Consider the following 25,794-nt stretch of genomic DNA (forward strand, 5'->3'; position numbering starts at 1 on the left):
TGATGATTATGCTTTTATTGTATCAAAAGGACACAAGTTAAAACCAGCCAAAGCAAGAGTCTCTAAGTTTTACTCTAACAAGAGGATGCAGATTAAATTGGCCAAGATAAGAGCCTAAGCCTAGTAGGGCAAAACCTGGAGTGGCCCAAGTGGGAACCTTCTGGCTGTCTTCTCTTCAGGAGTCAGAGACAGTGTTTCCTACTCCTGGCTAAGATGTGTGATCAGACTCAGAGTATTGCCAGCCAGGAAAGTTTGCACAAGCGTTTGGTGTCCAGAGTTTACCTTGCGAATCAGTGACATACTACCAGCTCCCCTTTAGTGAGTCTTCAGTCCCTCCCAGAGGTTCAGGCTAATACATTTAGTCTCCAGTTACTCTGGAGGCTGGATCTGATGTGGCTTGTTTCGAACATCATAAATCATATTGTTAGACTTTTCAGTGACCAACCCTGCAGGCAAGCGAAGACACTGTTGTCAGGCAGGATATTCCAAGGGTCTACAAATTACCTCCCAGTAGCAGAAGGCAAAGGCCAGACCTCTTTCTGGGTAAGGTAAAGTCTTCAGTACATACCTGTTCAAACAGAGGATGTCTTTTTGAATGGGATCTGTTCTGCAATTTACCACACTGTCCCTTGTTTGAAAATGTTAAATTATATTATATTTTACATATAAAATTTGGTTTCCCTTTAAGTACATATTGCAAATTTTTGGTCTTTTTGTTGTTGTCTTTCTCTAGTTTTTGTTCTTTTTCTTATGACATTCACACTAGCCTCTTAGGTAGTTTGGTTTAATTTTTTTGTATCATGTGTTTATGTATAAGTATCCATTCTATCCATGTATTCCTTCCAAAAGTTCTTCAAATTCTTCCAGAATTAGTACGTCATGTTTTTCTACGCACGAAGGAAATACTCACCTATACTCTGTACCAGCTGCAGTCTGGAAAAACATTCTGGAAAACACTTTAGAAGAGGTTGCCCTGGGGTAAAAAAAAAAAAAGGAAGAATTTAAAAAACCAGGCTAAGGGAACTTGGGCCCTAGGCAGTGAGGAGCATTCAAAGATTTTTACATGTGACTGTGACACAGCAAATTGTTTCAGAAAGTTAATTCTAGCAGTAGTGAATCGAAGTAGTTTAGAGAGAGGAAGTTAGCCTACAAATAAGAAGACCAGTTAGGATCCTATTGTCCAGATTCAGTTGTCCCCACTGGCAGTTATGAAGGTAGTAAGGGAAGGTTTGTAAGAAAATTATTAACTATGAATGATGGTTTTAGTATTTTTAAAAAATCTTACCTCTTTAATAATGTATGTATACATTAGACCAGTAGCTTTTAAACTTCTCTTACTTTTTTTTTTATGTTTTCATCTTACACAGCTTCATGGGATAATATTGGGTTGGCCAAAAAGTTCACATTTGGATTTTTCCATAACATCGTATGGAAAAAACCCAAATGAACTTTTTGGCCAACTCAATACATTCCATGCATTTTCTACCTGACCTATGTTTATTGACTTTTTTTTTTTTTTAAGTCAATCCTATCACTGTGCTATTCACTTCATTTTTATTCACTACATGTTTGTTGAAGTGAGAGCTTACTCTGCACCAGATTACTGTAATAGATGCTGAAGATAAAATGATAAAAAATGTGATTCCTGTCCTCAGCCCACAGCTCAGTTTGGTAGTCAGACAATTAAACAGGAATATCTTGTGATGGAGGGGAGTGCAGTGTGCTGTGAGAGTGTGTTGATGGGAGTATATGGAGTAGACAGTAGGAGATAGCTGGGAATGTGATAGCCTAGTTTAGAAAAGCCATAAAAAATGTGGACTCTGGAGCCAGAATGATTTTAGATTTTAGTTTCTTGCTTTGTGACCATGGGCAAGTTCTAAGCTTCACCTTTAAAATGGGGATAATTATGGTCCCTAACTTTATGAGATTGTTATGAGGCTAGAATGAATTAATATGGGTCTCTCATCTGCAGGAGATTGGTTCCAAGACCTCTGTGATGCTAAAATTCTTGATGCTTAAGCCCTTCTATAAAATAATGTAGTAGAATTGGCCCTCTGTATCTGCGAGTTCCACATCTGTGGATACAGAGAGCCAACTGTATATGTAAAATGCTTAGAGCAGTGTCTGGCATATGGTGTTATATGTGTTACCTCTTCCTTCTGTTCCTTCTGTTCTTCCCATCTTCACCCCCGCCCCCATGGATAATTAGTACTCAGTAAACATTTGGGTAGAACTGTGGATGATAGATGAAATGGCAGTTACTTTTCTGTTCTCTCAAGGCTTTAAGCACCTCTGTTAAGAGCACTGACTGTAAAATGAATGTTTTACGTGTATTTAGGTCTGTAGCAACCAGAAGTCGCAGGCTGGTCGGCCCCGGAAGGATTCCCTTCAGGCCAGTCCAGTCACTCAGGCGTGTCCGACTCTCTGTGGCCCTGTGAACCGCAGCACGCCAGGCCTCCCTGTCCGTCACCAACTCCCAGAGTCCACCCCAGCCCGTGTCCATCGAGGCGGTGTGCCGTCCAACCATCTCATCCTCTGCCGTCCCCTTCTCCTGCCCTCAGTCTTTCCCAGCGTCACGCAGAATCTTTCCCAGAAAGACTAAGTTCATTTAAACCTTAAAAACACTGTCTTTTAGTATATGTGCTGCTGAGGCGAGCACAGTACTGTCCTTCTGGATGAAGATGTGTGCTCCAGTTTGTCGTAGTGTTCACTGGTCTGGGTTGTCTTATGCCCAGTCCAGCGCAGGTTCATGGCCTGGTACCTGTAGGCGTTTGAGCTTGGGACCTCCACACTGGATCTGACACAGCTCTTCCAGGAGAAAACTGATTGATCTCTTTTAAAATTTCAAACACTTGATAGAATGACTGTCAATTATTGTCACTGAATGAATGTATGTTGATGCCTCATTCTGAGATTAAAAACAGAAACTGGAAATCTGGCAAAAAGAACTTTATCTCATGAGGGTGAGTTGGCTTCTACTTTGTGAAATTATGAGGGAATTTTCGTAGAAATAAGACGAACAACCATGAAAAAAATAAACTATTTTCTAGAGAAATTTTGATTTTAGATTGTCTAACTTTTCAAGTGGGATTCACTAGAAGTTTTTTTAACTATTATGCTTAAATTGCAATAATATGAGTTAGTGAAAGGGCCAATGATTGTGTTCCAGAAGTTATTGATATTTATATTTTGATTAGCTAACTTTAATGATATTGTTGTATAGGTGTCGTTGGTTTAAAAAAAAACACAGAAATCAAGTCGTTTTTTTAAAAAAAGAGTGTGAATTTGGCTTGCATTTTTTAAATAATTTAATTTATGCTTGGCTGTGCCTGGGCTTTGCTGCTGCAAGGACTTCTCCCTGGTTGTGGTGGGTGGAGGCTCTTGTGGAGCACAGGCTCTGGGGTGCAGGGGTTTCAGCAGCTCTGACATGTGGGCTCAGGGGCTGGGCTCCCAGGCTCTGGGGTGCAGGGGTTTCAGCAGCTCTGACATGTGGGCTCAGGGGCTGGGCTCCCAGGCTCTGGGGTGCAGGGGTTTCAGCAGCTCTGACATGTGGGCTCAGGGGCTGGGCTCCCAGGCTCTGGGGTGCAGGGGTTTCAGCAGCTCTGACATGTGGGCTCAGGGGCTGGGCTCCCAGGCTCTGGGGTGCAGGGGTTTCAGCAGCTCTGACATGTGGGCTCAGGGGCTGGGCTCCCAGGCTCTGGGGTGCAGGGGTTTCAGCAGCTCTGACATGTGGGCTCAGGGGCTGGGCTCCCAGGCTCTGGGGTGCAGGGGTTTCAGCAGCTCTGACATGTGGGCTCAGGGGCTGGGCTCCCAGGCTCTGGGGTGCAGGGGTTTCAGCAGCTCTGACATGTGGGCTCAGGGGCTGGGCTCCCAGGCTCTGGGGTGCAGGGGTTTCAGCAGCTCTGACATGTGGGCTCAGGGGCTGGGCTCCCAGGCTCTGGGGTGCAGGGGTTTCAGCAGCTCTGACATGTGGGCTCAGGGGCTGGGCTCCCAGGCTCTAGGGTGCAGGGGTTTCAGCAGCTCTGACATGTGGGCTCAGGGGCTGGGCTCCCAGGCTCTGGGGTGCAGGGGTTTCAGCAGCTCTGACATGTGGGCTCAGGGGCTGGGCTCCCAGGCTCTGGGGTGCAGGGGTTTCAGCAGCTCCGACATGTGGGCTCAGGGGCTGGGCTCCCAGGCTCTAGGGTGCAGGGGTTTCAGCAGCTCTGACGTGTGGGCTCAGGGGCTGGGGCTCCCAGGCTCTGGGGTGCAGGGGTTTCAGCAGCTCTGACATGTGGGCTCAGGGGCTGGGCTCCCAGGCTCTAGGGTGCAGGGGTTTCAGCAGCTCCGACATGTGGGCTCAGGGGCTGGGCTCCCAGGCTCTAGGGTGCAGGGGTTTCAGCAGCTCTGACATGTGGGCTCAGGGGCTGGGCTCCCAGGCTCTGGGGTGCAGGGGTTTCAGCAGCTCTGACATGTGGGCTCAGGGGCTGGGCTCCCAGGCTCTAGGGTGCAGGGGTTTCAGCAGCTCTGACATGTGGGCTCAGGGGCTGGGGCTCCCAGGCTCTGGGGTGCAAGGGTTTCAGCAGCTCTGACGTGTGGGCTCAGGGGCTGGGCTCCCAGGCTCTGGGGTGCAGGGGTTTCAGCAGCTCTGACATGTGGGCTCAGGGGCTGGGCTCCCAGGCTCTAGGGTGCAGGGGTTTCAGCAGCTCTGACATGTGGGCTCAGGGGCTGGGCTCCCAGGCTCTAGGGTGCAGGGGTTTCAGCAGCTCTGACATGTGGGCTCAGGGGCTGGGCTCCCAGGCTCTGGGGTGCAGGGGTTTCAGCAGCTCTGACATGTGGGCTCAGGGGCTGGGCTCCCAGGCTCTAGGGTGCAGGGGTTTCAGCAGCTCTGACGTGTGGGCTCAGGGGCTGGGCTCCCAGGCTCTAGGGTGCAGGGGTTTCAGCAGCTCTGACATGTGGGCTCAGGGGCTGGGCTCCCAGGCTCTGGGGTGCAGGGGTTTCAGCAGCTCTGACACGTGGGCTCAGGGGCTGGGCTCCCAGGCCCCAGAGCACAGGCTCAGTAGCTGTGCACGGGCTTACTTGTTCCGTGGCGTGTGGACTCTTCCTGGATCAGAGATCGAACCCGTATCTCTTGCATTGGCAAGCAGATTCTTCACCACTGAGCCACCAGGGAAGCCCAATATTGGCTTTTTGGTGAGCAAGAAAGGTGTTTTATAGAGTGATTTTTGCTATTAGAGGAGTATTTAAGGTACAGAAGCATTGAATAATCTTTACCTAAATTAGGAGTTTATACTTTGAGGATGAAAAAGAATAAATAGTAATATCCAGATGAGTGGAAGTTTCCATTTTGGGGGGATTGGTAAAACTAAAACTTGAACTTTAGGAGAATTATGAGAGCACATTAAAAAAATTCAGCAGATAGAAGCTACTGTATTGAGTATTCTCAGTTGAGGCTATGTGGAGATATCTACCCAGAAAATATCTGTTGTGAGTAGAATAGTCCAGACCAGAAAGGTAGAGATAGTTTAATCTTTTGTTTAAGAAAAGAATTTTTTTTTATACTATGATGAATTGATGTTGCCAGTTTGCATTCCCAATTTTACTGTAGATTCATTTCCTTCTATATCGTTACCTTAAGCTATCATTTTCCTTATATCCAAAGGTTCTTTTCTGTGCTTTATAACTTTACAGTTTCTCTTTTGTTTCTCGCATTTTTAATTTCAAGCCCTTTTGTATTATCTTTCTCTGCTTATGCATTTATAATGATTTGGTTTCCAATTACTTTGTGATTCATAGACGTATAGTCTTTGTCAGTTGTACCAGTCTTTGTTAATGGAAAGTTACATGCCTTCTGCAGTGTGTTCAGGCAATGAGATACAATACTTATAGGTAAGCACATTGAAGTCTTGTAAGCATTTGTGAAATACTGTCATGCTTTATTAACAACTGTTTGATACACTGTTTGGGGGCTTCCCTGGTGGCAGATGGTAAAGAATCTTCCAGCAGTGCAGGAGACCTGAGTTTGATCCCTGGGTCGGGAGGATCCGCTGCAGAAGGGAATGGCTGCCCACGCCAGTATTCTTTCCTGAAGAATCCCAGGGACAGAGGAGCCTGGCAGGCTGCAGTCCATAGCATTGCTGTTTTATCTACTATTTTACCTTTTATCTAATTATCTTCTAATTTTATCTAGTGGAAAATAATCCGGAAAATTGCAGTTCTGAAACTGTATCCTAGGATCTTTAGATGAGATTGGGCATGCTGAGGGTGATATGGCCAAAGAAGTCCTAGGCTCTTTAGGATAATTTACCACATACTCCACCTCAAAGCTTCTCCAAGGTTTTGTAGTTAAATATTTTTAAAGTAAAATATCTTAAAATTTTTTTTTATTAAGTGATTAAAAAACCCAAATCTTAGGTAATTTAAATAGAACTGTTTCTGAATAAAAACTGACAGGGAGAAATGACTGATTACATCATTGCATTTGTAGTTTTACTGTTAAATTAAATTTAAGGTTTTGTTTAGGCATATTGGCCTAGGTTTATATTATCATTGGATTCATAGTATCTTGAATACTAACTGGATTGCTAGCATTGGTAGGCAGTCAGGAAATACCTTCCTAATGGAAGAATGGATGAAATTTTATTTTTATTGAGATGTTATCATCTAATAAGATTTTCTAAGAAAAACTTAGCTCTTCTTACATAACAAATAAGTGCAATTCAAAAGTTTTACTTAGAAGAGGAAAGAAGACAAGCTAACTTACAGGTATAGGACATTTTATCTTGGAATATAATATCAGAGGCAGATGGAGAGGAAAGTGAGTGTTAAACTTATCTGATGTTTAAGTCATTAAAATAAAACTTAGCCTTTCAAGCCATTCTATTTTAATTGAGTGTATTCAGCCTCTTTTTGACTTCTTGATAACTATTCCTTTTTCCCTAGAAGCCGTGCCTAACTTAGACTCTTTTGTCAAAGACTGGTCATTTTACTTGTCAACTACTCACCTTTTCTGTGTTTGGTTTGCTCTACTTATAACCCTGGCTTCTCCATTTCTATGAAATTTTCAGCTCAGTGACACTTTCTTCTGATGCAGTCACTTTCACTTTGGCAACTTATCCTTGGCTATTACTCCTGTAATATTTTAGATTCAGATTGACTGCTTTCTAACCACAGCTGCCATCTTTAAAAACGGGTGAGATGCCTCATTAAGCCATTTCAGCAACTCCACCATCTGTGAGCCATCGACATGCCTTCTTCGGCTGTCTGGGTTTGGTCTTCGTGGGTGTGGTCGTCTTCATTGGGTGTACAGCCTTAACCCCCAAGCGGCTCCTTCTGCTCTCTGTGGTTCCTGAATTCTCTAGAGGTGCCCTCAGTTTCTTATGGTGGAAGTTGGTATCATTAATTTGTCACTTTTCCTTTTTTCTAATTAGTCATTTGGTGCAATAAATTTTCCAATGACACTGTTCAACTGTATCTGTCAAATATCCATCTACTGTATTTTCATTTTCATTGTTTGAAATACTTAAAGAATTCCTTTTGACTTCTTTTTATTCTAGAGTTATTTGGAAGTTGGTTATGGAGTTTCTGAACATTGGGGGATTTTCCGGATATTTTTCTCTTTCAATTAATTTAATTCATTGTGGTCAGAGAGCATACTTTGTGTGGATTTGACCTATATGGAAGTGTTGTATGCACTTAAAAAAAAAATATATATATATATATATTTTTTTTTTTTTCTCCTATTGTTGGGTACAGTTTTCTAAAAAAATGTTAAATAGGTCAGGTTTCATTGTTGTAATAGTCTTCTATATTCTTACTGATTTTTCTCTCTATGTGTAGTCTGTGAGTATTTTAAAGACCTCTTCACCCTTGCTGTTTGATTCCTAGTTCTGTCCTCCTCCCTTCCCTGCCACCCCTATATCTCCCCTTTTGTCTTTTTGTGTTTCAGTTGGGAAAAGTGCTATACTCTTTGAGTTCAGTGATTCTTTTCTTTATTATATCTAGTCTGTTGATGATCTCATAGATTGTCATTCCTATTGATTAATATTCTTTTTCTTTGATATTATGTTTGTATTTCTTGGATTTCCATTTCTTCTTTTTTTTTTAACTCTTTGCTGAAATTCCAATTTGCTCATTCATATTTTCCTCTTTTCCTTTAAAATGTGAAGGTTATTTTAAAATCTTTGCTTGATAATTCCACAATAGGGGCCGTCCTGTGTTTTCTTCTGTTCATTACCTTATCTGTTGGAGGCAGGTCATTTTTTCTTCCGTTGTCTGTGTTTGTGATAGTTTTTTATTGGATGCTGGGCATTTTTTTCTATATGAACAATAGGTACTGAGGTAAATGTCTTTGTGCTTAGTAATGTGCATACCTCTCCTCCTTTAAGTTTAGTAAGCTTCATTTGTGGGAGGTGGGGTTAGTGGGTGCTAATCTGTTCTATGTTTGTGATCGGTTTGTATTGTCAGATGGTGAAGAATCCGTCTGCAATGTAGGAGACCTAGGTTTGATCCCTGGGTTGGGAAGATCCCCTGGAGAAGGCTACAACTACCCACTCCAGTATTCTTGCCTAGAGAATTCCATGGAAGGAGGAGCCTGGCAGGCTACAGTCCTTGGGGTCGCAAAGAGTTGGGTACGACTGAGTGACTTTCACTTTCCCTTTGTATTGCTATATAGTTGTCTTCAGTGCTCCAAATGCTTCAGGTTCCTTAGACAGATGGCTTGTTACTTCAAAGGCCTGGGGTGTCAGATGGGCTTGCTCCAGTGCTCCCGCCTCACATGCAGCTTTCAGTGGACTCTGCTCGCCTGTACCATGCAGTGTCTGTCTTTGTGCCCTTGCGCTCTCCCTAATATGTCATCTACTGTTGCTTGTCCCTCAGTGCCTGAGTTGTGGGGACTGTAGTGTTTTCTTAACCTCAAGCCTTGGTATTAAGCAGACCCTGGGCACCTGAGTCTCAGGGATGGGTTTCCCATCAGTGGTCTGACCTCTCCCTCTTGGCAGCCGTTTTGCTTTGCACAGATGGGATGTTTTGGCAGGAGCAAGTTTTCCTGCTTTTTATCAGTGTAATATTCTTGGACCAAGGCTTTTTTGGACCCTTGTATAGCTGCAGACAGTTTTATCCTCAGATGGCCTTTATTTAGTATCAGGTAGGGTCTGGGAAGGATGTTTATGTCTGTTTGCAGCTAAGATGAGGCTTTGTCATCTTTCTTGCCCTGCTCCCAGTTGTTCCTGTGAATCCTAATAGAAACCTGAGGAATAGATCTAGTGAGTAGGTTTGGATTCCTCTTGTGTTCGGGGTTTTCAGGGATTCTAAACTGTTATACTAACTCACACTTGGTTTTTAAAAATTGATCAGATTTTCAGGTTTTCTTTATACCTGCTTTTATGACTTCCCATTTTTCCTCTTATGCTCTTCCAAAAGTGAAAGATGTATTTCATCTTTCTTTGGAGGGCTTGGAATTCAGTTTACTTGGTTTCCTGAACACCTCAGTCTGCTGATGGCCTTAACAAAAGCTATGATTTTGCAGATTGCCTGCTTTTTAAAAATTTATTGTCAGGTTAGACAACTTTTACATTGTAAGTAAAAGTGGAACTTTTCCATAAACCAGCTTTTTAAAGATAACCTTAAAGATGCTGAACACTTTCAGGAAAATGAGTACAAACCTAAGGGATCGTTGGGGAGGGGACTTTTCTAATGTGTTATTAAGTTAGCACCTGTAGCTTGAGATAACGTCTGCAGTAATAGCCTCCTGCGTGAACTGAAGCATGCTGTAACTCAGAGACGCCAGTGAGAGTAATGGCAGTGCACTGGTGCACTCGGTGACGCAAGCGTGGCTCCAGTGATGATGACACTGAGGTACAGAAGATGCTCGTAATGAGTTTGGAGACCCAGAAAAGCAATGTTTTAAATTTAACATTATTTTACATACCTGATTTCTAATATGAATAATAAGTGAATTATGTAAGTTTGTTATATATATTAAAATTTTTATCCCTAAAAAATAATTCCCTCCACCTCAAGAATTTTATCTCCCTTTGTATGTATCTTATTCATGTAGCATGTACTATGGTACACTTAAAGTCTGTAAGTTTTAAATGATGATTGGAACATGTATGTGGGCAGTTTCAGAAGTCTTTAGGGCATTTGTTTTAGAGAGTCAGAGACTTTCTTTGGTTATTTCCTTATGTTTAATTAAAGTCTAAAACTGTGTTCTGAAGGAGTTTACTTTGTTAGCTGTCTGAGTTGACGCTGCTGCTGCTGTTGCTGTTTGTTGCTGAGTCGTGTCCGACTCTTTGCGGCCCCATGAACTGCAGCACACCAGGCTTTCCTGTCCTTCACTGTCTCCCAGAGTCTGCATCATGACCACTGAGTCGGTGATGGCATCCGACCGTCTCTGTGGTCCCCGTTTCCTCTTGCCCCAGTCTTTCCCAGCATCAGGGTCTTTTCCAGCGAGTTGAAGCTATTCGCTTAATTTCTGATGGCCTCAGTTGCATTTTCTGGTGAAATGAATAGTAATACAAAATTCAAAATTATATACCTCATGAGGGGTATATATACATATATATATATATACACACACTATAAACTATAAAGCGTTTGTGCTTTATAAAGTGTATAAACTATATAAAGTATATAAACTTTATATAAAGTATAAAGTGTTTATACTTTATAGTATAAAGACCTTTATAACTATAAAGGTCTTTTAATATATAATAAGTGACACTGTACATTATTAAATAAAGAAAGAAATATTGTCTAGAGTAATCAACAGGGAGTAAAATGGGTGAAAACAGTATTTCTTCTTTTGATCTAAGAAGCTTCATAGTCCCTTAAATTCTCTTAATTCTTAAAAAGTTAGAGTAAAATTAAAAAGGAAGTTACTTCCATTTCTGCAGGAGGTAGCATCATGTTATCTAGAGTCTTGTCAACATATACTTTATCTACACGGATAATCCAACATATGAATTGGAGAAATATGCTCTAAGAATAGAAAAGCTATGTTTATGTATCATAAATGATGTACCTGCAGTAAAAGAACAAATTGTTTAACCTTTAAAAAACACTTTTTAAAAAGATGATTGTGGCATTTTGTTTTCATTGCTTCATTCCTCAGCAGTATTTGTGCTATGAATTTAATAGGTTACCTTTTCTTGCGTGATGAAGTACAAGATGTATCATTATTATACATCTTTTTCTTATATGAACCTCTACCCATTAGTTAGTTCATTATAAAAAGTCAGTACTTTTAATCCATATTGAATTTTTACTTAGGCAAATTTCCTCCTGACATGGCTAGGTCATTTAAACCTATGAATGAATTAGAGATCAGTTTCACATCTGTCGTGAGATTTTTACCTGTTCTGCCAAATTCCAGGTCATATGGCTCTAAGAGTCCCACTGCAGGCTCCCCACTGTCTTAATGTTACAGTAAGAGGAAAGAACAAAACACACAAGAAAGAAAACACCAAGAACATTACTGTTGAAAAAAAAATGTGGTAAAATATACATAGCATAAAGTTGACTGATTAGCCATGTCTAAGCATACATGTCAGTGACATTAAGTACATTCACATTGTTGTGTAACCATCATTATCATGCATTTCCAGATCTTTGTCATCTTTCCATACTGAAACTCTGTACCCATCAAACACTACTGCCTCATTTTCCCCTCCCCCTCAGCCTCTCTGATTTCTGTTCCCATGAACTCGACTAAAGAACTTTACAGTTTTAAGGAAATGTAAGTTATTCAAACTCAGATTGGTCTTAAAGCAGTTAAAAAGTAGGATAGCTCTTAATTTTCTTTGCTGAACTGCTTCCAGTCTAGAGAAATTGCCGATTTCAAGGACTGAAATGGCAGGGAAGATGAAGTCACAGTTTGGGGAGAGAACCACAGATCTCGTGGCGTGTGAAACACACTGGGAATCTTGCTCATCACTTTTGGAGTCCAAGTCTCCGTTTCAGTGTAGCGGCTTTAAGAGGATGTGATTGTGATGAAGGATTTTGATTGGGTAACACACAGCAGATCCAAAATTTTGGTGGAATATATTTCAATCCTAGAACTCTCCTAAATGTTATGTCATTTGGCAAGACTCTGGGTAACAGAGTTTTTACCTGGCTCTATGAAAGTATCTTCTCTTCTCTTTCCTAAGGTGCAGAAATCAGTGTTTAGGTCCTTCATCAGTGATGCACATGTTCAGTTTTTCAGAATAATAAGTCTGTGGAAGAGAAGCATTTAAAACAATTGTTCAGAATTAATTAGAGAGCATTGGGCCTATAACTCTGTTTTTCAGTAGATATGGCATTGAAAAAACTGTTGTTTGTATTTCATGGTGTGTATTCCTTGTAGTGCAATTTTTTGCTTGAAAAAAAAAATACAATAAAGACAAAAAATGAGGCAAAAGTAGGACAGAAAGAAAGGTTAAATTTTCTGCTTGAGGTTTTGCGGGAAACACAGATAATGCCCTTTGAAAGCACAGTCCCCGTATGTGAGCTAACTTGCAGTTACGGATGCTCAGAGCATCTTGCTCTTCCTCCGCCTGTCCCCAGGTGAGCTCACTTGCAGTTACGGATGCTCAGAGCATCTTGCTCTCCCTCCGCCTGTCCCCAGGCAGATCTTCCGCTCTCTTCCTTTGTAGATGCTCTTGTTTTTATTCCCTGTATTTATTACTTCCCAGAGTTTCTGCAGTCATTTTGGTTTTGGCCTCCTGTCTTGCTCCGTTTATGCTGGCTTAGCATGGTGAATTAAAAAATATGTTTTATAGCTGGAAATTGGTGCTTTTTGCCCACCTTTGTAAGATAAATGAGAGCTAGGGATATAATGTCCAACACAGTTAAGGCTCAGTCTTGCTGTGTGTTACATGTGAGAGTTATTAGGAATAAATCCTAAATTCTCACCACAAGGGAAAAACGCATTTTTATTTGGTATCTACACGAGATGATAGATGGTCACTAAGCTTATTGTGGTAATCATCTCATGATGTGTGTAAGTCACATCACAGTGCTGCACACCCCACAGTCATACAGAGCTGTACGTCACTTGTGTCTGAGTAAAACTAGAACAAGGAAAAATACGTTTGGAATATTTTACCATCATTTTGGTTGTTGCAGTTAGGACTGTTGTTTGAGATATCTAGCCTGCCATGAAATGGAAGTCTTCATATATTAAAAAAAGAATCTTACAGTATATTAGCCTAGATCCCTCTGGATCACCCTTCTCCCCTATTTTGTATTTCAGTTTTTAAAGCTTATTTATTAAGTTCTTATAAAGCTTACAAAAAGTTTAAAAACTTTAAAAGTGACTTTTTGTGTTGATTATTATATTTGTAAAAATATATGTTTATTTTATAGCTACTTGAAGGAAATTTTGCCAAAGAAGTCAGCCATGAAATGGATGGACTTATTTTCCAGCCCACTGGAGTAAGTATATTTGTCTCTGTGTGTGTGTGTGTATGTGTATACATGTACATGTATCTATGTATATCCATGTACACACATGCATGTATATATAAAGTACAGTTTTCTTAGATATGTCTACTTAGGATTGATTAGTGCTATAATCAGCTTTTCCTTAAAACAAATGGTTCATTATAAAATAAAGTATTTCCTTTACATTAAATATTTATTATAGCAAAATGAATAGTTGTTTGCTTTTGATTTATCTTAGGAAATAAATACAACTGATCATTTTATTTTTCAAGGAAGTTATTAGTCTTTTATTATAACTAGTTTTCTTACTACTCTTGCAAGATGAACGTTAGCTTATGTTTCTTTACTGGAAATCTACCAATAACCTTATGTAAATAAATGGTTATTTCTTTCTGTAGTGCCGTATATCTTGTAAGTATTAGTTATTTTTAAAACTTCATTTTGTCATGGATGAGTAAAATTCCGAGTTACCAATATTTGAAGAAAAACACAGTTCTTTGCATGTTTATTCCATGTCAGATTACTGAAACTCGCTGAAAACCTTTCACCAGCACAATGGTCAGATCATATATTTGGAGTAAATTCTCTTTTACCCTGTGGTAAGATCTCTCACCCTCGACACTATTGACATTTTTGGCCCCATAGTTCTTTGCTGTGTGGGGCTGTCCTGTATGTGGAAGGGTGTTTTGTAGCGTCTTTGGTCTGTGCATATCAGATGCCAGTGTTACCTCTCCCTCTCACCCCTCCAGGTTGCAACACCCCAAAATACTTATCTTCACTGCCTCCTGTCCCCCGAAGATACACACACTCACTGCCTCCTGTCCCCCGAAGATACACACACTCACTGCCTCCTGTCCCCCGAAGATACACACACTCACTGCCTCCTGTCCCCCGAAGACACACACATTCACTGCCTCCTGTCCCGCGAAGATACACACACTCACTGCCTCCTGTCCCCCGAAGATACACACACTCACTGCCTCCTGTCCCCCGAAGACACACACACTCACTGCCTCCTGTCCCCCGAAGACACACACATTCACTGCCTCCTGTCCCGCGAAGATACACACACTCACTGCCTCCTGTCCCCCGAAGATACACACACTCACTGCCTCCTGTCCCCGAAACACGACAGTCACAGCCTCTCTCGAAACACACATCAACCCCTCCTGGGACCACACTCACTGGCCTCCTCCTGAGGACACACACTCACGTCCTTCCTGACCCCTCAGTCTTGAGGACACACACTCACGCCTCCTTCTCCTGAGGACAAAACACACACATCACGGCCTCCTTCTCCTGAGGACACACACATCACGGCCTCTTTCCTAAAATCAGTCCTCCTGAGGACACACACACTCAGCTCTCGGCACACAATCAGCTCTTCCTGAGGACACACACACTCACAGCCTCCTTCTCCCGAAGACACGCACAGTCACAGCCTCCTTCTCCTGAGGACACACACTCATGGCCTCCTCCTGAGGACACACACACTCACGGCCTCCTTCTCCTGAGGACACACACACTCTCGAGCTACGCCTCCTTCTCCTGAGACACACACACTCATGGCCTCTTCCCTGAGGACACACACATCACGGCCTCCTCCTCCTGAGGACACACACACTCACGGCCTCCTTCTCCTGAGGACACACACACTCACGGCCTCCTTCTCCTGAGGACACACACACTCACGGCCTCCTTCTCCTGAGGACACACACACTCACGGCCTCCTTCTCTGAGGACACCACACACTCACGCCTCCTCCCTGAGACACACACCTCAGCCTCCTTCCTCTGAGGACACCACACACTCACGGCCTCCTTCTCCTGAGGACACACACACTCATGCCTCCTTCCCTGAGGACACACCACACTCACGCCTCCTTCTCCTGAGGACACACACACTCACGGCCTCCTTCTCCTGAGGACACACACACTCACGGCCTCCTTCTCCTGAGGACACACACTCACGGCCTCCTTCTCCTGAGGACACACACACTCACGGCCTCCTTCTCCTGAGGACGCACACTCACGGCCTCCTTCTCCTGAGGACACACACACTCACGGCCTCCTTCTCCTGAGGACACACACACCTCACGGCCTCCTTCTCCTGAGGACACACACACTCATGGCCTCCTTCTCCTGAGGACACACACACTCATGGCCTTCTTCTCTGAGGACACACACACACTCACGGCCTCCTTCTCCTGAGGACACACACACTCACCGGCCTCCTTCTCTGAGGACACACACACTCACGGCCTCCTTCCCTGAGGACACCACACACACTCACGGCCTCCTTCTCCTGAGGACACACACACCTCACGCCCTCCTTCTCCTGAGGACACACACACTCACTGCCCCTCCTTCTCCTGAGGACAACACACACTCATGGCCTCCTTCTCCTGAGGACACACACACTCACGGCCTCCTTCTCCTGAGGACGCACACTCACGGCCTCCTCTCCTGAGGACACACACACTCACGGCCTCCTTCTCCTGAGGACACACACACTCACGGCCTCCTCCCCCTGAGGACACACACACTCACGGCCTCCTCCCCTGAGGACACACACACTCACGGCCTCCTTCTCCTGAGGACACACACTCACGGCCTCCTCCCCCTGAGGACACACACTCACGGCCTCCTTCTCCTGAGGACACACACACTCACGGCCTCCTTCTCCTGAGGACACACACACTCATGGCCTTCTTCTCCTGAGGACACACACACACTCACGGCCTCCTTCTCCTGAGGACACACACACTCATGGCCTTCTTCTCCTGAGGACACACACACTCACGGCCTCCTCCTGAGGACACACACACTCATGGCCTCCTTCCTCTGAGGACACACACACTCATGGCCTTCTTCTCCTGAGGACACACACACACTCACGGCCTCCTTCTCCTGAGGACACACACACTCACGGCCTCCTTCTCCTGAGGACACACACACTCACGGCCTCCTTCCTCTGAGGACACACACACACTCACGGCCTCCTTCTCCTGAGGACACACACACTCACGGCCTCCTTCTCCTGAGGACACACACACTCACGGCCTCCTTCTCCTGAGGACACACACACTCATGGCCTTCTTCTCCTGAGGACACACACACACTCACGGCCTCCTTCTCCTGAGGACACACACACTCACGGCCTCCTTCTCCTGAGGACACACACACTCACGGCCTCCTTCCTCTGAGGACACACACACACACTCACGGCCTCCTTCTCCTGAGGACACACACACTCACGGCCTCCTTCCTCTGAGGACACACACACACACTCACGGCCTCCTTCTCCTGAGGACACACACACTCATGGCCTCCTTCCTCTGAGGACACACACACACTCACAGCCTCCTTCTCCTGAGGACACACACACTCATGGCCTTCTTCTCCTGAGGACACACACACACTCACGGCCTCCTTCTCCTGAGGACACACACACTCACGGCCTCCTTCTCCTGAGGACACACACACTCACGGCCTCCTTCTCCTGAGGACGCACGCACTCACGGCCTTCTTCTCCTGAGGACACACACACACTCACGGCCTCCTTCTCCTGAGGACACACACACTCACGGCCTCCTTCCTCTGAGGACACACACACACTCACGGCCTCCTTCTCCTGAGGACACACACACTCATGGCCTCCTTCCTCTGAGGACACACACACACTCACGGCCTCCTTCTCCTGAGGACACACGCACTCACGGCCTCCTTCCTCTGAGGACACATACACACTCACGGCCTCCTTCTCCTGAGGACACACACACACTCACGGCCTCCTTCTCCTGAGGACACACACACTCATGGCCTCCTTCTCCTGAGGACGCACACACTCACGGCCTCCTTCTCCTGAGGACACACACACTCATGGCCTCCTTCCTCTGAGGACACACACACACTCACGGCCTCCTTCTCCTGAGGACACACGCACTCACGGCCTCCTTCCTCTGAGGACACATACACACTCACGGCCTCCTTCTCCTGAGGACACACACACACTCACGGCCTCCTTCTCCTGAGGACGCACACACTCACGGCCTCCTCCCCCTGAGGACACACACACTCACGGCCTCCTCCCCCTGAGGACACACACACTCACGGCCTCCTTCTCCTGAGGACACACACTCACGGCCTCCTCCCCCTGAGGACACACACTCACGGCCTCCTTCTCCTGAGGACACACGCACACTCACGGCCTCCTCCTGAGGACGCACAGTCACGGCCTCCTCCCCCTGAGGACACACACTCACGGCTTCCTCCCCCTGAGGACACACACTCACGGCCTCCTTCTCCTGAGGACACACGCACACTCACGGCCTCCTTCTCCTGAGGACACACACTCACGGCCTCCTCCCCCTGAGGACACACAGTCACGGCCTCTTCCCCAAGAGGCAGACTTGCCTTCCCTTGATAACGTGTGCTCCGTGGGTAGTGCTTCTCAGTACTGTGACCTGTGAACAAGGCGGCATTAACACCACCAGGGAGTTGTTATGCATGGCACTTACCCCAGACCTCCTGGTGAGAAACACTGGGAAGTGGGGTCCGCAAGTTTGTGCTTTGGCACACTCTCCAAGTGACTGGTGTGTGTTCAAGTGTGAGACCCACTGCTCTTCTAGGAAAGTGTTGCCTTTTATTTGCTCCTCCTCGTCGTGAGCTGCATTTTGCCTTCACTCTCTCCTTAGAAGTAAGGGTGTGGACTAATTGTGGAGTTATGTAGAAAGACATCAAACTCGGTACCTGGGGTAAAGGGAAGGGGACTAATGTTTTCAGACATTATGTATTAAGTACTATAGTTTGTATGCTTTACTATTTAGTAAAACTGCACATTTAGTGGTATGTGATTGGCTTCTGTCTTCATCCCGTTTGTGAAGCAGGTGGAGGGAAAAATCTTATGTCGTCAAAGGAGGAGGAGATGGAGGAGAGTTAGAGGCTAGGGAGAGAAATAGTAGAAAGTTCTAGGAAAATAGAGTTTAGATCTTTGAGTTCCATTATTTTCCAAGCCTAATCTCCTTGACTGAAAGAAGTAAAATCTAACTATAACAGGAATTAGGATGTCTCATTCTGTTAATAACCTCATGATTCAGACCCATGTGTGATTTTTACCCAGTCTATTGCCAGTACCAGATCTCCCTTTTCACCCCCTCGCAGCCTTCTCAGTACATATGTATCCCATATGTCATGTAGCCCATTCTGGGGGACCCGACAGGAATTGCTCTGCCTTCCTGTCCTTCCCCGCAGGCACGTCACATTCATTCTTTATTAATTTCACCTACTTTCTAGTTTTCAAAAAGGTTGTTTTCTGCTCTCCTGTTTTTCCTTTTCTACTGATACCTCTTTTCCTGTAAATCCCATTTTAGCAAAGTTTCAAATCAAAGTGGATATAAATGCACGTGTTTAATCCACCACATTTATCAGAAAGTCCTCCAAGCTTCTCACAATGTGATATTGCATCTGTTGGCTTCCTTGAGCCAACAATTCAAGTAAATGAAGAAAGGGACTATTTTGAATGACCAGCTTAGCAATTTGAGGGAGGCTGCATTGAGCAGAGAGAAGGTGCTGGTCAGGGATGGACAAAGCTTGACTTTTATTAATAATGTTCAGTCTGTTCTCTAATGCTACAGAAATATTTCAGAGGCAAATGAAGGGTGAAAACTTGTGTGAAAACTCCTGGCCTTCAATTATTTGGTGCTATTTAGCTCCTTGAAACTGGGGCCTCCCCAGTGGCTCAGATGGTAAAGGATTTGCCTGCAGTGCGGGAGACCTGGGTTTGATCCCTGGGTTGGGAAGATCCCCTGGAGGAGGGCGTGGCAACCCACTCCAGCATTCTTGCCTGGAGAATCCCCAGGGACAGAGGGGCCTGGCGGGCTGCAGTCCACGGGGTCGTAAAGAGTGGGACACGACTGAGTGACTAAGCACACGGGCACACTTACAGCTTAGCACGGAGTTAATTCTGCTTCGTTACAGCAACTATAGTGAGGGGACCGCAGTCGAATGAAAGATAGAAGGCATTACTAGTGCTAAAAAAACATCCTGGCAAAATATTGAAGAAGACTGACAGAGGTACCTATATTAAAGTGATGATTTTGTAGAGGGTGAAACCCCAAGCACCAGCTTAGAAGAAAGTTCATTCATGTTTTGATTTAATGTTCTGTTTTTCAGAGACATAACCTTATAATACATCCAGTATTGCACTTAGTTTATAACTTTTATTAGAAAGAAGACAAGTAAACCTAATTGATGGTATATTGAGGAAAATAAAGCTTAGGATATTTCTTTTTTTTTTAATTAATTTTTTAGTGAGGGATAATTGCTTTACAGAATTTTATTGTTTTCTGTCAAACCTCAACATGAATCAGCCATAGTCACACATATATCCTCTCCCTTTTGAACCTTCCCCTCTCCCTCCCATTCCTTCCCCTGTAGGTTGATACAGAGCCCCTCTTTGAGTTCCCTGACCCACACAGCAAATTCCTGTTGGCTCTCTGTTTTACATGTGGTGATGTAAGTTTCCATGTTACTCTGCATACATCTCACCCTCTCCTCCCTTCTCCCCATGTCTGTAAGTCTTTCCTCTATGTCTGTTTCTCCATTGTCACCCTGTAAATAAATTCTTCAGTACCGTTTTTCTAGATTCCATATATGTCCATTAGAATACAATACTTATCTTTCACTTTCTGACTTACTTCACTCTGTATAACAGGTTCTGTGTTCATCCACCTCATCAGAACTGACTCAAAAGTGTTCCTTTTTATGGCTGAATAATATTCCATTGTGTATATGTACCACAACTTATTTATCCATTCATCTGTCAATGGACATCTATGTGGCTTCCATGTTCTAGCTATTGTAAATAGTGCTGCAATGAACAGTGGCTTCAGATTACATTACAAAGCTACAGTCATCAAGACAGTGTGGTGTTGGCATAAAAGCAGAAATATAGACCAGTGGAACAAGATAGAAAGCCATGCACCTATGGGTACCTTATTTTTGACAAAGGAGGCAAGAATATACAATGGGGCAAAGATAGCCTCTTCAGTAAATGGTGCTGAGAAAACTGGACAGCTCCATGTAAAAGAATGAAATTAGAGCACTTTCTAACACCATACAAGAAGATAAACTCAAAATGGATTAAAGACCTAAATGTAAGATCAGAAACCATAAAACCGTCAGAGGAAAACACAGGCAGGACACTCAAAGCAAGATCTTCAATGACCCACCTCCTAGAGTAACGAAAATAAAAACAAAAGTAAACAAATGGGACCTGATTAAACTTAAAAGCTTTTGCACAGCAAAGGAAACTATAAGCAAGGGAAAAGACAGCCCTCAGGATGGGAGAAAGTAATAGCAAATGAAACAACTGACAAAGGATTAATTTCCAGAATATTTCAAGCAGCTCAAGCAACTCAATACTAGGATATTTCTTTGTATTTATAAAGAAGTGTATCGGTATCTGGTATTCACTAAAACACAGCAGTCATTAATTATCAGGAAAGTCTCAATTTTTAAAATAAGTAGGTTAAATTGTATTTATAGAATTATAGAAAGTCTGAAAAGGTACTTCTAAAAGGATTATCACTTCTAAGCCCACTGGTTTCAAAACATGAAGTTCTGGGTTTCTGTGGGGGACCATGTACAAGTATAGGTTACTACGTAAGCATTCTGTTTACATGTTTTGTTTATATGCATTCTGTTTATATCATGACAGCCCTGATTTATTTCTTTTTTATATTGTACTTCTGGATGATTGTGTTTTAGAAAGGGCTTCATCTATGTAAATACCATTTGAATCAGCTACTTTTTTGAAAGGTCAACAGTGATCTTTCTTCCTTACAAAATCAAGTTCATCTTCAGCCTTTTTCTTGCTAGATTATCTAGTGGTAGTCTGTACCTTCCTTACAATACTCTGACGTGGCTTCTGAAACATCACACGCCCCTGATTCCTTTCAGTCTCATGCAGTTTCTTCTCCATCTCACTCAAGGTCTCCGTCTTCTACTAGTTATCAGAGTTTGGAGTTTCTAAAGGCTCTGTACGCTGGACCTTCATTTTTTTCTCAAGCTCCACTCTCTCCCTGGAAGTCTCATTCGCACCCATGGCTTGATTATCTCTCATAAGCCTGTGACTCAGTTTTTATTTCTGTTAAAGCTCCAGATTTGTTTATCTAATTGCCTACCCTGATATCACCTTTTCAGTTTCTCAGAAACACCAGAAGTCCAGCGTACCTTACAGCTGAACTCCATCTCTCTTCCCCAAACAACAAACCAACATACAGACTACACAATCATCTTTTCCTGACATTTCCTCTCTCAGTTGCTTAAATGCAGTTACTTGAGTGAGAAATCTAGATGCCATCTTGACACCTTCCCCTCTTTTATCCATCTGATCCAAGTCTTGCTTTCGCTCCTAAATCTCTCTTAGATTATTCCCTTTTCTCTTTATTACCACCACCACACTCCAGTCCCACTTGTCATTCTTGCCTCTTGCCTAGACCACTGCAGCAGCATCTGAGCTGGTCCTGCAGCCTCCATGTTAGCATCCTGCTGTCTTCAGCATGCTGCGTTCAGAGCGACCTTCTTCCTCTGTCGCTGGCAGTTTCCCCTTGCTTTTATGTTAAAGACCATGCCTAGATTTGAAGCCAGCTCACTCTCTTATCACACGCTGCCTTTTTGTTTCCCTCTGTGTTTTGCTGATGTGAAAATAACTGATATTTTTATTTAAAGGTGACAGTCATATTACTTTATTCATCAACAGTGTTTTAAATAAATTGAAGTATGTTATATATTTGCTAAAATATTTAAATATTTTGAGAAAAATGGGTATTTTCTCCAAAGAAAAAATTGACTGTTTATTTTAATATAAACCTCTATTCTTTCTAAGTGTTAAGGCTCAAACTTTGATCATGCTGAGGTGATGATTTTTAAACAGAAGTATCTTCAAATTGAATTTTCCATCTGGTTATAGTCTACACCATAAACCAAATAGGTTCTGTTAGACTTTTACATATAAGGTTTTCAGTTTTATGATTTCACTGACATTTTGAATTGCTAATCTTTTGCGGTTTGTCACCTAAAAATGAATATTTTAAGGTGGCCATTTGGCATTTTAATATGCTATAGGTAGTAGATCTTTTACTTGACAGATATTAGATCTTTCAAGTTAATTTACAAAGTTGATAATGCTTATTTGTTTAAAGCTTTTGCAAGAGAATTTTAATAATTTATGTAGCATAGTAAATTTTTATTTGTAGTAGTAACTGATTAATTAATAACTGTTTAAAAATTGTATTTGATTTTACTTTTGTCATCTGGAGACACATTTCTAGATAAGAATTTTTGTGCCATTAATAATCCCTCACTATGAAATAAAAACAGGATTATATGCAATGAATTGCAAAATAGACATGCTAGTAAAAACTTAAAATCTTTTCTTTGATTATAAAATACTTTATCTTGTTTTACTGCCAGCTGTATTGTGATTAGTAAACCATATAATTGTTTCTATGTTGAATCTAGAGTATTTATTCTCAAGCAGTAGTGATAGAATTGTTTGTTTTTTGTGTTTTCATCACTATCTTGATTTTATGTATGGTGGGTCAGTTTGATTTTATGTTTCTCACATTAATCAGTTTGCATGTAAATTGAGCCAGCTTTGATTTTAAAGATTGCTTTCTTGTGAAATATTAATGTTTTTATTAAATCTTTACTACTGCCAGGTATATTGAATGTTATGGATAGATTGTAAAATGAAAATTGGAATTAGTTTAATGTCTTGTCTTGAAGTACATGACGAATTAGAGTGGTTTTCCTCTGTAGCAGAGATGATGTTACCATGGTGAGAGCTTCTGTTGCCATGACATTTGCTTGCATATTTTGATAGGTCTTCAATTGAAGAAGGGCTCTGTTTCCTGGCAGACTGGAAAAGTGTCATTCTATCCTTTCCCCCAATATATTATTTTTTATTGAAAAATATATAATTTCCAAAGAATTGTAATAGTGAACTGCCAAGGAAGAAAATGCATGTTAGTATTTTTAATTTTTTTTTTCTTTTTCAACTTTTGGAACACAGCAAAATATTCTTATTTTGCCTTTTGTTTAAGGAGGAAAAAAAGAAAAGCATATTATTGTTTTAGCTTTCTTAATAAATAAAACATTTGCTCTTCCATCGAATTTTGTTGATAAAATAAACAGCTAAAGGTGAATAATTTGTAATCAGCCTCTGCTAGATATAGATATGTAGTGTTACTGTACAACATAAAAACACTGCTAATGATGATATATTGGTAGCAGAGAAAAGGAGAAGTAAACATAAATAAGGACTTCACAAAAATGAATAAGTGAATTCCAAGAGGGTAACTGTATAAAGTGCAAAATCAATTTTCATATAAATGATACATATTAAACACAATGATTTAGGGATAGTTCTTTTTAAAAAATAATTTATGTTTAATTTTGAAATATTAATGGTAGATATTTTTAAAATTATGTTTTACAGTGATATATTTTTAATTTTAACCAGATAATACACTTTAACATGCAATAAGAAAAATATGGAGAAGAAAGTCTCCTTCTCACTCTCCTCCCCTCCCTCAGTTATCTTCTGTTGTGTTTAACTTATCTTCACATAGTTTTTTTTATGTATTTATAAGTAAATATAAATTTGTTAATACATTTTTATTCCCACTCCACTTTTCAAGGAAGGTAGCACATTATTTTGCACTTTGCTTTTCAGAATTTGTCCAGCCATATATTTTAATGTATATTTTGTCAGTGATGTAATTTGAGCATCTTGAGATGTATTGGAATCAGCAGAAGGATAGGACTTGTTACTGACACCCCCATCCCTTATGCTTATGGCAGTTCAGACTTTTAGGAGGAAATACTTAAAAACATAACATTTTGTCGATTTAGAATAAATTTTCCTTTCATCGTCAAAGTTCATTGAGAACTTCAGTGGGGCTTTTTGCTAGTGAACTGGTTAGATTTATAAAAGTGCAAATTGAAGTATACTGTAATGAGTACATCTTTACACCAGCTGTTTCTTCTGCAACAAACTGTTTTCTTCCTTTCTGTATCACTCCCACCCAGCCTTTGAATATCAGATGAGGTGTGGCTCCCTTGGGGAAGCCTGGCTGACTCGGTGAGCCTGTCTCTCCCCTGTGTTCCTACATGCTCCTCCTTATACCAGCACGAGGGGCAGAGAGAGCTGTTTTGACGACATGCAGCGCAAATTAGCAAACAAGAAGGGTAGTGCACTGGATGAGTAAAGTGACTAGGCTGCAGGTATTACTCGCACCTAGAGTTTGGTCCCCCGTCAGTGGGTGACTTTCATTCGGATTTGTGTCCACCAGAGAAGAGGAGAAACACTGCGAGAATCTGCTGACTTACCAGATGGCAGTAGTCTTGGTTATTAAATAAGGCAGAATTAATCCTGAGAAATTTCTGTACTATGTTGGCTCTTGTGTTTAATCGATTAGGTGACTACTGTATTGCTGAGTAAGAAGTAATAAAAATGGATAAAGGCAGGGTTTCTGCCCTCAAAGGGCTGACACTGTATGAAGAAAGTTGGCCCAGCAGCAAGGTGAGGAACGTGCAAACTGATGGAGTGGCAGAGGCACTGTGGCGGTCCAGGGAGTAGGGGCAAGGTGTGCTGGGAGATGGGGCCTGTGCTACAGATGGGACAGGCTTCTTGGCTCACCGGCGCCTGAGTGGGGGCGAGGAGGTAAGTGCTTTAGGTGCTGAACTTTACTCTGTTGTCTGAGTGCCCTCTTCCCAGGAGCCAGGGCATTGCCAGTTGTTTGTCCCTCCTGCTCGCCACTCCACGCAAAAGAGGCTAAAAGTAATTAGAAAGCAACTGACTTAAAATTGGTTCCTTTTGAAACAGCTTTATATCATGAAACCTTCCAACCCAGTCTTCCATTATTTGCTTTTGGACAGATTTTATATATATATAATTTTTTTTTTAAATAATGGAAAGATTTCTGTGATTTGGGCATTTTTTTTTTGACAAGTTGAACTATTCTGGTTATCAGTTTCCTTATCTGTAAAACAAAGGGAGTTTGCTGCATGATATTAAAAAAACAAGAAGCAAGAAGAAATTGATTAGACTTGTGAATCAGATAATGAAAATAGGAATATGAATGTGTTTTGAGTCATTTTTCCACCCTGAATAATCCAAGACACTGCGTGAATTCTCTAATATTAAATTTAACCCTCAAATCACAACTTTACTTTCCATAAGGTAAAAAACTTTTATAAGTAAACGAGAAATGTCAACAAGCTTTTGAAAATGCAGTTCTCTTCTTCCCTTGCTTCTATGATAGCTCTCCCTACTGGTTGCTACCAACTTTGTGACTTTTTAGAAATAAAATGCCAAGTGGTTGTC

The 25,794-nt window shown here is 42.4% G+C and overlaps 1 protein-coding gene across 3 annotated transcripts in view; it reads left to right on the forward strand.

Moving 5' to 3' along the window:
- The window catches only part of RNGTT (RNA guanylyltransferase and 5'-phosphatase), a 223,042-nt gene that overhangs the window by 98,359 nt on the left and 98,889 nt on the right, over window positions 1-25,794 (forward strand). For all 3 annotated transcript variants that reach the window (XM_070450141.1, XM_020877220.2, XM_070450140.1), the window contains one exon: window positions 13,324-13,392. In XM_070450141.1, coding sequence (XP_070306242.1) covers window positions 13,324-13,392 — 69 coding nt within the window. The remainder of the gene's footprint in view (window positions 1-13,323; window positions 13,393-25,794) is intronic.

This window comes from Odocoileus virginianus, chromosome 19, assembly GCF_023699985.2.
Source record: "Odocoileus virginianus isolate 20LAN1187 ecotype Illinois chromosome 19, Ovbor_1.2, whole genome shotgun sequence".
Classification (NCBI taxonomy): Eukaryota; Metazoa; Chordata; class Mammalia; order Artiodactyla; family Cervidae; genus Odocoileus; species Odocoileus virginianus.